The 14,466-nt window shown below is 35.5% G+C and overlaps 2 protein-coding genes and 1 pseudogene across 2 annotated transcripts; 2 read left to right on the plus strand and 1 right to left on the minus strand.

Moving 5' to 3' along the window:
- Positions 1–1,468: 1,468 nt before the first annotated feature.
- Positions 1,469–3,075, plus strand: LOC140826822 (small ribosomal subunit protein eS21y-like). The gene is made up of 4 exons (XM_073189333.1): positions 1,469–1,485; positions 1,889–1,988; positions 2,084–2,216; positions 2,836–3,075. Exons 2-4 carry the CDS (start codon positions 1,939–1,941, stop codon positions 2,899–2,901), a joined length of 249 nt encoding a protein of 82 aa, XP_073045434.1. The 5' UTR covers positions 1,469–1,485; positions 1,889–1,938; the 3' UTR covers positions 2,902–3,075.
- Positions 3,076–4,433: 1,358 nt separating this feature from the next.
- On the plus strand, positions 4,434–11,406 carry LOC140826823 (phosphoacetylglucosamine mutase-like; annotated as a pseudogene).
- Positions 11,407–11,668: 262 nt separating this feature from the next.
- On the minus strand, positions 11,669–14,210 carry LOC140826824 (haloacid dehalogenase-like hydrolase domain-containing protein Sgpp). The gene is given in 6 exon segments (XM_073189335.1): positions 11,669–12,053; positions 12,320–12,552; positions 12,555–12,580; positions 12,677–12,828; positions 12,990–13,104; positions 14,015–14,210. Coding segments are annotated over 6 exon segments (741 nt in total). The 5' UTR covers positions 14,059–14,210; the 3' UTR covers positions 11,669–11,882.
- Between the last annotated feature and the right edge of the window lie 256 nt (positions 14,211–14,466).

The following is a 14,466-nucleotide window of genomic DNA, read 5'->3' on the forward strand; positions in this document are numbered from 1 at the left end:
GTTGTGGTAATCCGTCGCTCATAGCGACGGAGTGACAAAAAACGTCGCGATTGGCGACGGATTAAAAGAAACCGTCGCTAAACGTTTGTTATGCATGCTAATCGCTGCATCCAGCTGGGCGCAAGCACAGCGCCAGCTGTGCAGGCGCCCATGTTACCCTGCACCCCTTGGGTGCAGGGTAACAAGTCTCATATATATATATATATATATATATATATATATATATATATATATATATATATATATATATATATATATATATATATATATATATATATTGAATCTTATGTGAGACTGTCTCACGGATCTTAATATATGAGATGGGTCAATCCTACCGATATTCACAATAAAAAATAATACTCTTAGCATAAAAGGTAATATTTTTTCATAGATAACCAAATAAGAGATTCGTCTCACAAATATGATCCATGAGACCGTCTCACATAAGTTTTTGCCCTATATATATATAAAAACTTGTCTAGTAAAAAACTTAATAGAACATAAATATGGTTTTCATGACCCATAGAAAAAAAATAAAAATTACTTTTTTAAAAAAGTAAAATGAAAGATAATATTTTAAATTGAAATGATATGAAAAAAAACATTATTAAAATAAATATAAAACAAAATGGTTCACTTGACTTCGTTACAAAATCTAATGAGTGAATCAAAAACATGTAATTTTAGTGATGAAATGGTTAACTAAATGGGAAAGTCTTGTTAATGAGTAGGTTTTTTGTGAGACGGTCTCACGAATCTTTATCTGTGAGACGGGTCAACCCTATCGATATTCACAATAAAATGTAATACTCTTATTATAAAAAATAATATTTTTTCATGATGACCCAAATAAGATATCCGTCTCACAAGAGACCTACTCATCAACAAAATATTCCATTTAATTAAATGTAATACTCTTATTATAAAAAATAATATTTTTCATTGATGACCTAAATAAGATATCCGTCTCTTAAAATATGAACTATGAGACCGTCTCACACAAGTTTTTGTCAAATATATCCCAGATTAAATTAGTGTGAGATGAGTTTTTAAAACGCAAACCAAATATTGCCTCGGTATTAAATCAACACCAAATATTTCATGTAAATAGTTTTTAGATTTATATACTTTTTATAATCGAGATAATTAATTGTAAATAAATTATAATTTCAAGACTTTAATATTATTTAAAAAAAAAAAACAAAGTCGATAAATATAATAGATAAATAAATGGATTTCCGAATTCCTATACCTCGTTGAGAAGTGATTTGGTCCAATGATCTTATAACCGTATCGGGCCACAAATGTAGACCTATTTAGCCCATTCTATTGGGCTGTCTAAAATCTCGATCCAAACAAGCTCGGCCCGATCAGTTCTAGGGCTCTGCTTCTTGTTTCCTGCATATATGTTCTGTATATAACTATCCGTTCCACTAGAAGAAGTTTTGGGAATTCCTATCGGCGCCGATCATTGTTTTTTCCCGGGTATTTCTTCATTTCTCGCTGTGATTCGGTTCGCTCTGTGTTTGATTTTGCCTCGTATTCGTAATTTACGTTAATTGATTGTCTCGTTTCTCTCTCTCATTCTCCGTACTTGAGTTGAGCGTGCCTATTGATGTGAAGAAGCTGAAATTTTTTAGCGATTAGTGAAGTTTTAGCAATATTTTGGATTGGGTATACGTGTAAGAATAATTTCGGTGAGCTGAAAAGATGACTTTTTTTGCTGTATCGTTCGTATCTTTTATTTGGAATCAAAATTTTGGATAATTTATGATCTGAAGTCATTGATTACTAGTGTAGAAGAAATTAATGCAAATATTGGACTTCTGATGGATGTTTGCTTTGTTTGTATGGTATTTAATTGGGTTTCTCTGTATTAGACTATTAGGTGTGTTTTGCATTTCGTGAATTCGTTGGGTGCTCGAAAATTTAACCAAGATGCAAAACGAGGAGGGACAGAACATGGATCTTTATATCCCAAGGAAGTGGTAAATACACTGTTTGTGATGTCTCTTTTTGGGTTCTTTTGTGCAATCTAGTAGGGCTTAAATTAACTTCTTCTTTTCCAAATTTGGTGATGCAGCTCTGCCACAAACAGGCTTATCACTTCCAAGGATCATGCATCGGTTCAGATCAACGTCGGGCATTTGGATGAGTCTGGTCGATACACTGGCCAACACTCAACCTTTGCTCTCTGTGGATTTGTCCGTGCCCAGGTGAATGAATATCCACGCATTTCTTATGTGAACTGTCATCCTGCTAGCTGCTATAGTCACTCATTTGTTCCTGTTTTTCAATTGCACTGTCATGGGAAATTTCTCCTAAATAATAACTTTATTATAAGAAGTAGCAACTATTGGTATCCCCACATTTACCTTGTAATTAGCAAAAATGAAAAATACACTACATGTTTTGTATTTTATTATTTCTTTGTAGTCTTCACTTCTGCATACTGATGTTTACTTTTGAATTATTCAAAACAAAGTTTTACTTTTTACTCATTGACCAAGTGAAAATATTATCAAAATAACAAATATAGTGTCACAATGAATGAATAACTCAAAGTTGTTACCACTCCTTGGGTCACACAAAGCCTTGAATTCTTGGTAGTCATCCATTATGTGTTTTGAATAAGAAACCAAGGTAGCTGCCATCCCATGGTAGAGTTAGATAAATGTAAATCGCAAATTGCCCTTCACTATGTTATAGTGTGTTCCTGAGCATGTGCCTTGGAACATTTACTTTCATGTTATTGGTGTACCATGTTTTTAATTTTTTTAATCTGTCGTACGTTTGCATCTATGTGATTGTTTTAACTGGGATTTGGATTGATAGGGTGATGCTGACAGTGCTCTCGATAGGCTCTGGCAGAAGAAGAAGGTTGAAGCTCGACAACAGTGATTTGATGCGGCACATTGGCTTCAAATCTCAAGCGGTTAAAAATTGAGTTGAAACATTTATGTGATTGAGTGAAAGAAACAGCATATGCCCGTTGTTTTAGTTTATCTCTTGCACTCTGTGGTTATTCAATATTGGATTTTGAGTGAGTTGAAGTTTATGCCTTTTTTGTGTCAATTTGTCGCCTATCCGGTGTGTTCTTTTTCTGCCTTACCTACTAAACACCTTCGCCTCTCCTCTATTGCATTCGGCCTCAGTTATCTTCAATTATAGAAGCAAACACACGAACTATGAAAATTGCCTGAACGTTTTCTTATTGCTTTTTCTTCGAGGCCATTTTCACTGAGAAACCCATTTTGGTACAAGTTCGCACTAAAATAGTGACGTCAACTTTAACTAAAAAAATATTTTAATACTTTTCTTTTTATTTTAAGTACACTAATTCTCATCTTTTATTTGATATCTATTTATAGATTTTATTAATAATATAATTATGATCGTTAATTTAACTGTTATATAATAATTTAATTATAATATGAAATAATATGCATAAATTATTAAAATTGATAAATAACTTGAATACGTAAAATGTAATTAAATAACATAATATAATATCATACAACTTCAAACACTTTAATTCGTAGCGTGAAATAAACATTATCTTTTGTATTTTTTTTTATATCGAGCAAGAACATTATGAGATTTGAGATTATCATTTTAATTTTCGTTAATCGTATTGTGTAATATAATACAAGTTATTATAAAATGTAAATGATGTTTTTTTTTTCCAAACATGTGTTGAGGATGCTACAATTGCAAAATGTGATTGAAAAATACCAAATGCATTTTGCACGTCTTTTCTATAGAACTCTTATTTCATTGTAAAATATTTATTTTGGAACCATATAGAGCATGTATAGTTTGCACAATAATTAACTATTTTCAGATAAATATGATCAGCTAAGTAATATCATGTGTCATATTCTTTTATTCCAATTGACATTGCTGCTAAATTTATTGTTGGAGAATCACTACTACTTTCGTATTGACTAGCTCCATTGGACAATTTTTCGACTTCCAATACATATAATCAAGACTTTCCAACATTTCAGAAAATCTTCGTTATTTACCAATATAGAGTAGTCTAACAATATCATTGATAGCGATTGATTTTAAGTATGTTCCATAAAAATTTTCATTATAACTTGACAAAAACGTTGAATGTATTGATTTGCAATATATTCTCTAATTTTGATTTATTCGTCAACAACGTCCAACGGACATCTGTTATTTTTTGAATAGTCGACAACTCGAACCATCACACTTCATTTCTTTGTTGCGTAAAATAAACATTGTGATTCTTTACCGTAGTTAATCATACAAAAAAAATTATATTATAGACATTTAAAATCGTTGTCGAAAATATTATTTTCAGCCATTGAACAAATTACTATGATCGTTCATTGAGATGACTAGATGACCTTTAATTGAGTTAATCATAAGAAAAACCGTTCCTTTGTAGACCAATTTTATTGGATTCTCATATTTTTAAGAATAAAAATTTGGATTCTTAAAAGTCAACTCACGTTTACACGAGGGCTTTAAATTGATGATAGCTGGGAGCTGGAGAATTGAGAAAAAGAGTACAAATTGTTCTGCAAAGCTTCAAAATAAGGAGGAGGGATGAACGAACAGCAGCGATCAATCCTTTTAGACTTGGCGTCTAGATTTCCCCCTCCTCCAGGTACTGCCACATTCTCTGCGCTGTGTTTTGAGATTTTTTTCACCTGATTTCAATGTATTTTCTTCCATACATTCAGGGGTGCAGTTTTCATATGGCACCTCGGGTTTCAGAACTGATGCGTCGCTGCTGGAGTCGACGGTGTTCCGTGTAGGCATTTTGGCGGCTCTCAGGTCCGTTCAGACTGGATCAGTGATCGGTCTTATGGTCACCGCTTCCCACAATGAGGTGTCGGATAATGGGGTTAAAGTGGCGGATCCTTCTGGTGGAATGCTCACTCAGCGTTGGGAACCCTTTGCTGATGCCATTGCTAATGCCCCGGATCCTCATTCCCTCATCCAGGTACTGGAAAAGATGTTGTACATGGCATTTCTTGTTTCTGCATTTTATGTCGAGTATCAGTAGGTATCAATCATGATTAGTGAAATCGTGATGTCTCAAAAGGTAGATTGTGGAGAATGGTTTCACGTGTTTGGAGCAAATAGAAAGGTACTACCGGTATTTGATTAAAGGTGATATACGAAAATCTAAATATGCAAGAACCATGGTACTCCGTCACTGCCACTCGGAACGGGGTAGTTTGCTGACACTGAAAAGTTTCAGTCTAAAACTGTGAATGATTGTAAGGGTGGGGCCAGTTTTTTTTGTGTGATACCGCCGATTTCTCGACCATCGCAGGCCATCATGGCATTTCTCTGGGCCATCGCGGTTGTCGAGGAACAGTATTTGAATTCTCTTTTTCAAATTATTTGATTTCTTTCAATTAAGTATTTTTCCAAAAAAGAAAATATTTTTATTAAAAAACCCACGACGGACACCGCGACCGCTGTGTGAAATGTCCATAGAACTGGAACACCCTTCGCAGTAACCTCCGCAACCATTTCCGCAAACCATGGCAAGAACTATTGTCCGGGTTTCATAAGTGGTACTGAAACAGGCGTCTTTCGCTGAGAGTAGTTTGATTATCAAGTGAGGCTGTTAGTTACATATTTCATTATCTGTAGATCTGTCTGACAGTTGGAATGGTTATAATTAATCGGGGGATTCTGATTGGGGCAAAGACTGCTAATTTATAGTTCGTCACATGAGTTTGGAAATTTTATTCTTTGGAATTGAGTTTAGAAGCCTGCGGTGAAAGCTTATTGGACATTAAACTTGCCCACAACTTTCTTCCACCAAAATCCTGTACCTTACTTTAATGTCTGACCAAGGGCTTTGGTTCCACCTGTCAGGGTAAAAAAGTTTACCATATTCTTGTGAAACCTTGTGTATTGCATGAGTTGTTGACTTAGATATCTTCAGCATGCTGATATGAAATAGTATATTATTTAAGATGGCAGTGCAGATCTTAATTATATTGCTGTTCTGTCAGTTTCTTACATACTTGTTGAGTTGTTTGAATACATTCAGTTTCTTGAGTAAAGGTTGCGTTTTATGAATACATTCAGTTCTGCAGATTCTTGCAATGCACTATCATTATTAAGAGTTTCGCAGAGATGCGCAATGTCACTAAAGACATCTCTATCAATATCCAAAAATTTGACTTCTATTTCCTTATTTTCCAAGGCGAATCGTGAATACCCAACATGTACAATATGATTATGTTCCAATCGTCATCTTTTACAAGTTATATAGTTAACCATTCAATCCTACTGTATACAATTCAATTTGAGTGGAGGTTGTCTGTTTGTGATAATTTTAATAGTTTTCACTTATTGTTATATTTCTTCCCTGTGTTTTGTTGGATAAGAGTTTCTTTGCTTATCGAAACAGTTGATAGATGATTTCGTGAAGAAGGAAAATATCCAACTTGATGGAGCTCCTTCATCAGAAGTATTATTGGGAAGAGACACTAGGCCCAGTGGAAAGTTACTTGTCTCTGCTGCCGCACTAGTATGGTTTCCATTTTATCTTTTGTTGATTTTGTAAACCCCTTTATATAATATCTTTTCGATCCTGTTTGAATAAACTAAACTGGTGTTTAAACTCCCACCTTCCAAGTTGCGTTTGAGTGTCTGAAATAATGTGATCTTGTCCAACACAAATATCTAGTGAAGTAACTTTCTTGCATCAGGTCTAGATTATTCTGAATGAATCTTTATCCTCGTGGCCTGTAATCGCACCTAATCCCTGCTTTATGCTTTCAGATCTTGTAATTGCTGAAATCTATCCATGTACATTTAGAATCTGTATGCTGCCAGTGCTTGGAAATCACGTGTTTAGATCAGTAAAGAGGCACTGTGTATTTGTTATCAGATCTAGGTGTCAGCTGTACAATATGATTGATGCACTTAAGCTTATTAACATTTTAAGGGTGTGACTTCAATCATGGGAACCATTGCCAATGACATGGGAATCCTGACGACCCCTCAACTGCATTGGATGGTGCGTTCCAAAAATAAGGGCATTGAAGCAACCAAAAACAGTTATTATGACCAGCTCTTGTTGTCTTATAGGTTTGTTTGAATATTAGATGTACAGAAATTCATAAATGTGAAACTTTGTGAATGATCAAGGAACCAGCTTTACATATCTGGAGCTCCTGTGTTTCGGTAGGTTGTTGTTGGAATGCATTCCCCCTGGAGTCAATGGCAATAATATGTATAAAAAATTCATTGTGGATTGTGCCGATGGAGTGGGTGGAGAGGAGATTGAAAAGTTGAATACAAGGTTGCATGATTTGAACATCGAAGCTCGTAACACTGGAGTTGGTGTGCTTAATGACTGTGTTGGTGCTGATTTCGTGCAGAAAGAGAAGATTGTTCCACGTGGTTTTGGTCCTTGTGATTTTGGAGTTAGGTGAGCTATCATGATATCATCCTTCTTACGCATTCTTATTGCTTTGAAATGCAAGGCATAGATTTAGATCCAATCCGAGACTAAAGATCACGATGATGAGTATGGAACTAAAGTAGTACATTGCTATTCCCTTTACTTAAGAATTATAGTCTGTGTGATAGAAGCAATATTTTCTATTTATGAAATTATAGTATACTCTATTTCACGTGTTAACGTGTTATATGTTTCATTTAATGAGCACGAATAGGATACTTCCATATATATGGAAAGAATATCTATATGTTTTCATATTACCTAGGAAATTAGTGAAAAGAATATCCTTCTCATCTTCTCTTCTCTATGCTTGAGGAAAGCAAAAACTTTTCATTGTTGATTGCATGGTATTTTGTTCAAACTTGCTCCTGGATACATGCATCCTCATCTTGTAAGCTTAACAAAATAATTTGTTTATCAAAAAAGATTAGCAAACAAATAACTTCTCAGAGATAATTGTAAGACTGCAAGTGAATTTCTGCTCAACTGGAAAAATCGCTGCTGCAAATCTGTATTTTTTTTCATTTATTTACTGCTATTGCTAGGAGCTCATTTGGCATGCTCCAAAGTTTCAGATTATCATCCAAAAAAATATTTGGTGCACTGACTTCGTGAGATCTGAAGTAAATGTCTCTAATCAACAATATTTTTTTAGGCAGTCTTAACTTACTTATTTGCAGATATTTGAAATCCGATAACTACGAACACCTCAACTAAGTGGTGGTGGTTTGAAACTATAAAGTTTTATTGTTCTAGCGTTTCAGGTGTGCCAGTTTGGATGGCGACGCTGATCGGCTAGTCTACTTTTATGTCTTATCAAACAGCGACAAGATCGACCTTGTTGACGGAGACAAGATATTGACTTTGTTTGCTTTGTTTATCAAAGAACAATTAGGAATTCTTAATGAAGCTGAAGATCTGAAAGCAAACATTCTTATCAGACACGCCTTGGTGTGATACAAACTGCTTATGCTAACGGTGCATCCACTGATTACTTGAAACGGTTGGGACTGGAAGTTGTGTTTACTCCAACTGGAGTCAAATATCTTCACGAAAAAGCTGCTGAGTATGATATTGGCATCTATTTTGAGGCAAATGGGCATGGAACCATTTTGTTTTCAGAAACTTTCCTAGGCTGGTTGGATACTAGAAACAATGAACTTTTATTAACATCAAGAGGTTAGTTCTACTTTTGAACATTTATCTATGATATTCTTGCTTATGGTAATGCAAATCCTTAATTATTCCAGGTTCTGAAAACAAAAGGCAGCTCTGAGACTTGTGGCTACCAGTAAACTGATTAATCAGGCTGTGGGAGATGCATTGAGTGGGATGCTATTAGTGGAGGCAATCTTACTGCACTGGGGGTGGTCTATCTTTAGATGGAATGAGCTTTATCAAGATTTGCCTAGCAGGCAAATTAAGGTCAGTTCTATTTGTAGATTCATTTTGATCATAGTTCTCTCTTGATTGATAGGCTGGATAATATGTGGTGATTCCCTGATGAATTTGCAGTGGACAATTGAACTTTTGTGTTTTGAAAATCTGAAGCTGTTGTTGTTGTCAATTTATCATGGATGATGATTTGTTCCTCAAGTTTAATAAGATAAAGGGTAGCGAATGAGATTTGTGTTGATTAGAATGTTTACTGCGGTCTCGACCAATGTGCTCTAATAATTCTTGGATATGTATGGTCCACATGGTCTTTGCTGGAATTCTTTGTGCAGTTATGGTCGACGTCTTGGTCTTTGAATTGTGAATCATATCCTGGACAAGATACTTTACATCAGAGTCTGATCTCCTACATCGACCACTACAACATGATTTCAGAGATTTTGTTTTCTTGTGAACTTGATTTATAGATCTGGATAGAGAAAGCACGTGGTTGCTCGCACTTAATTGGTTGATGTCTGATTGTGGAACCACTTATTTGTGAAGCTGCAATCAAACAATGCACAATATTTTTTGTTTCTTCAGGTAAAGGTTATGGATAGGACTGCTGTGGTGACTGCTAATGCAGAAACAGTAGTTGTTAAGCCTCCTGGTATACAAGAGGCAATCGACATGGAAACAGGTGATCTCACTTTTACTCCCTTATCGAGTAATGCGATTTCATATTTGGATATGGTTGATATCATTATGATATAACAAAGTTCAGAATGCGTAAAAGCCATAAGCCAGTCTCAATCTCCGTGTCATAGCTTACATTTTAATTGTTAATTGTCCCACATCGGTTGGATAAATAACCTTTGAGTGGCATATATTGGCTTGGACAATTCTCCCCCCTTGAGCTAGCTTTTGGGGTTGAGTTGGGTCCAAGTTCCAATCTTAACATGGTATCAGAACCCTGGTTTCACCGTTATGTGTTGGACTGCTTATAATTAGGCCACCCGTTCTGCCTACAATTGGGTCATTTGTAAACTCCACGCTCCAGATGTTCATTCCTGGGCGTGAGAGGGGTGTGTTAATTGTCCCACATCGGTTGGATAAATAACCTTTGAGTGGCATATATTGGCTTGGACAATCCTCCCCCCTTGAGCTACCTTTTGGGGATGAGTTAGGTCCAAGTTCCAATCTTAACATTAATGCCCTGTGACTGAATTTCATGTTTCTTCCCATATGTATCCTGGTTTAATTGCTACCTTCGGGCTAAGTGATTCATCTCCACCAATTAGTTTCTTCTCATCTAGTTGACTTACTGGCATATACCCAGTGATTTTCATCTTGCCGCCTGTCAGTTGCACTATTACTTAATAACTTACGGCTTGTTTACCCTATGTTATATTTTATCTGTATCTTTTTATTATTGGAAGTTTATGAAGCGATTTGTTAGATCCAACAGCCTGAAATATTCTGTAACAATGGTCTATTATCTAGATCAAATTTGCTCCAATTATTTCTCTTACCATAATAGGCGTGAAAACAACTGATGTCACGGATAGACTTATTTTTGTTCATTCATGTGAAGTCATTGACGTATTATCTCAAAAAACGTCCTAGTTTCATTTGAAAAGAAGAAAAAGGGCAAAACTCGATCACTTCAGGTCGGATGTCTTGGACCCAGTCAAACCCACAAAAGCTCCTGAAATCTGTAGAAGTAGCTAGAATGTGGTTGGAAAATGCAAGATTTCTTGTGTAACCCTTAATTTATTGTCAACACAAAATGTGGTCACAATAACTCTGTTAGGGTCTTCATCTAAGATATGTGACATAGTTACTTGAGCATGTGTCCATTTCATCTACTTTTCTCCATTGTCAGTATTCATGATGCCGCAAATAATATTTGCCAAATAATTTTTCACGTCTCATCTATAAAGTTTGAAAACAATGCATCCTAATACATGCTATCAAAAACTTCTATTAATTGTTGAAATTTTCGTAGAAAATGTTCCATTACAGTCCTGAGAGTTCGTTCCAGGGTCTGATATTCGCCCTTTATATTCAGTTCTCATTTCGATGCCTCTGTGAACGAAACATCTGTAGCATACATATTATACCTCTTGCAGCATCACATTTTTTAACAAAAAAAGTATATTGTTAAATACGATTTCATATTTCTCTTTCCTCAGCCAAATATCCGAAAGGGAGATGTTTTATACGGCCTTCAGGAACAGAAGACGTGGTAAGAGTGTATGCAGAAGCATCTACCCAAGAAGCAGCAGATAGTCTCGCGCATTCTGTAGCCCGGCTTGTTAATCAGTTTCTTGGTTCCGGCAGCAGCTAGCTAACCCTCCGCCTTTTATATGCATGTTTTCCTTCTGAGATGGAGTAGGCCAAAATTATGGGATTTCTCGGATGGTACAAAATTTGAAATTTGTCATGGCTTGTCCATGGAGTTGTAGACTTGTAACTTGCTAACCGTAATATCACAACTTTCAAGTTACTGTTGATATTTATGTGCGTATCATGAATTTAAATGCTGCTCGAGTTTGCTATATTTCTTGTCCTCTCAATAAGCTATATGTACTAATTTTTTCAATTTATATTTTCCAAATATGTTCGAATGCAAAATAAACTCAAAAATCACCCAAAAAATACTTAAAAGGCAAGAAATCCAAAAATTTCACGAGGAAATTATGGTAACTACGGTGGAAAATCTGTAGATTTAAAGTTCTGATTTTTCAAAGAGCTGTAATCCAGATATGCCCCTGGCTTTCGCATGAGCGATTACGTTTCTTTCTAAGAAAAAAAACGCAGTGGCTTCTGTCAACTGTAAAACAATGACATTGTTCCAAAATTACCATAGATCAGGTTTCTCAAAATACAAATATGGCAACATTCCCATGTGATGTTAACAATTCGAATGCCAAAACTCATAGTACACCGTATGGCTTTATTGTACCTATATGTTGTGTGTATCAATCTTGTTCATATTGGCAGCCATGCCCTACATATCAATCTACACAGTTCTCTATGTAGTTTTATCAAGTTTGTCCAAAGCAGTCCAAAGTTTTGGTTCGTCGTAATCTTTAATGAGAAAATGAGGCTTCGCCTGCATCAGTAGTTGTGCTGGATTTCTTGTTGTCAAGCCAATCGTAGGCATCCCAGATGCGACACCGGCTTTTATTCCTGAAACAGAATCCTGAACAAGCAATTCTATTAAGTACAAGCAACCAGAGGCGGAGGGATGGGGTTGTTGTAGCTGTGGCGTTCAACGCCTATGCTGTGAAACTTTCCTATGCAAATTTATCTTTTTAACAGCTATAACTGAGATTTAAAAAAATGTTTCCTACTGCCCATAAATTTTGAAAATTTCATATATCTAATTTAGCACTAAGAAATGGAGTGCGGTGGAGTGGGGAAGAGTCGTGGGTGAATGGGGAGCCCGGAGCGTGTTTGAATTCGAACCTCAAATATAAAAGTATGCTCTTTTGACACCTTGAGTACTTCAACAGCTTTTAAATAGGGGTCTGGAAATGGTTTTGCATGTTCGCAGTCACTTCCAAGAATAAGAGTATGAAAGAAATCTGTTAGTCCAAGAATTGAGATCATCAATTCAGCATTCGCTCTAGGAGCATTGGTTACTGCAGCTCGTTTCAAGTTATGATCTTCAATCCATTTCTTGAGCCGATATAAGCCTTTACAGGTTCCAGTTTCTCCTTAACAAGCCTACGTGCATTCCAAATGAAAAGGCAGGTTAAGACAAAAGTCGAGTTCGATCAAGCCAGAGAGAAGAAGGGGAAGAAGGGTCTAGGGAAGAAAAACCTTCGAAACATTGCTTCCTTATCATCCACAAGCTTTAAACCCCGTTCAAAATCATTTGGAAAAAGGGCTGAAGCAATATCATCATTGTGCTTCCCAGCAATGTTATCGATAAAAAAATCCTCAGTTATTGGAACACCACCATTGAATCCAATCTGTTGAGAAAGGATCAGTATCGTTTATACCAAAATTAAGTAGTTCTAGATCAAAATTAACTTAGCTATTTCTTTGACATTCCACGATCTTATAATAAAAGAACCAGAAGACATGTCATGTAAGATATGGATTAATACAAGTGAAGAAGAATAACTTGGACCTCTTGAAGCATTTCCCGAAAAGCATAATAGTGGAGGGGATCCGAGTCACACAATGTGCCATCAATATCAAAGAGTACTGCTTCAAGTGGAGCAAGTTGCGATAGAGAACAAGTGCTGATTAACAGACAAAGGAATAGTAAATTCTTTCACTGATGTAATGAGAACAATTGGGATTCTAAAAAACAAGCAACCAAATAAAATACAAATAACTCATAAACGATTTCAATTTCACGACCACATGAAATGAGGCTATATAGCCACAGTTTCATTCCCCTCCCTTGTAATTTCAGTTTCTTAATCACAATCATAAATGTCCGAACTCAGACTTCAATATATATAGCATTTAACTAACTGGAGCATAACAGTAGAATCACTAGCCTGCTTCACCGCTCTCATTAACTTACTATCTCTTTTCTTCAAGCTAAAAGATAATCATCATACATGAACTGTGTTGAAAAAATACATAAAGATTTTGGCTTTGATACATGCAGGCACTGTAAAAAGGATGGTATATTCTAGAGCAGATCCTGTATATCGTTACATTTAGTTGTTGCAAAAGGTTGATTTTTAGAAAAATTAGCATAATTTTGTTTTTTTTTTAAAATGAGGTGAGGGCCCGCTGCCGCCTCCCTCGTGGTCCACACCAGATAGCGGGATTGGTTGCAATAAGGCGGGCACTTGGAGAGAGTATTTCCCGAAAACTAGCATGATCATGACATGTTCACTTAATGTCATATTCGTAAACCAATAATCTAGAACAATCATTAAAAAAAAACATCCCGCGAAATTCAATCCAAGACTCGTAGAAAATGATTGTTTCGAATGAATCTAAATATCACCTAAAACAATGATCAAGCCAAAACCATTTCTCAGGCGTAAAACCAAGTTTCATTTTTAAAGGATCGTCTCACATAAATACACAAGTTAAACTGTAAATCCCGATCTACGAATAATGAAGAAAGAAAACCCAGATCGAAAACGAAATCAAATCATGGAAACAGATGAAGGGATGGACTTTAATCACCTGCTCGACGTGTCAGCTGAAATTTCACCGGAAGAAATCGTCATCTTGTAATGTGGCTCAAAGTTCTTGAAACCAAAAGGGTTGTGATGGTGGAAATGAAAATATGAAATGCTGACTTAGACGAAGTTGGCTGCCCATGGGGAGAATTAAAATCAATAGTAAATTGCCAACTTTTGTTTGATTCCCCTACTTTTCAGGTTTCGTAAAGAACTTTTCCTATTCAGAATAAGCATCTTGGATTTTTTTTAAAAAAATTGGAAACTACTTGAGTAGGGCACGTGTTTTTATAATTAGATGAGTTTAGATTATATCATATGTTTGATGTTAGATGAATTTTTAAATTATCGATAATATTTTAATTTAGAGTAAGTAATACTTCTTAGAAAAAATATGAGGAGAAATCGGATTATGATAAAAAAACTATTTTTAAAGAATGAATAGATTTACTTATT

The sequence above is a fragment of the Primulina eburnea genome, chromosome 3 (assembly GCF_022965805.1).
Source record: "Primulina eburnea isolate SZY01 chromosome 3, ASM2296580v1, whole genome shotgun sequence".
Taxonomy (NCBI): Eukaryota; Viridiplantae; Streptophyta; class Magnoliopsida; order Lamiales; family Gesneriaceae; genus Primulina; species Primulina eburnea.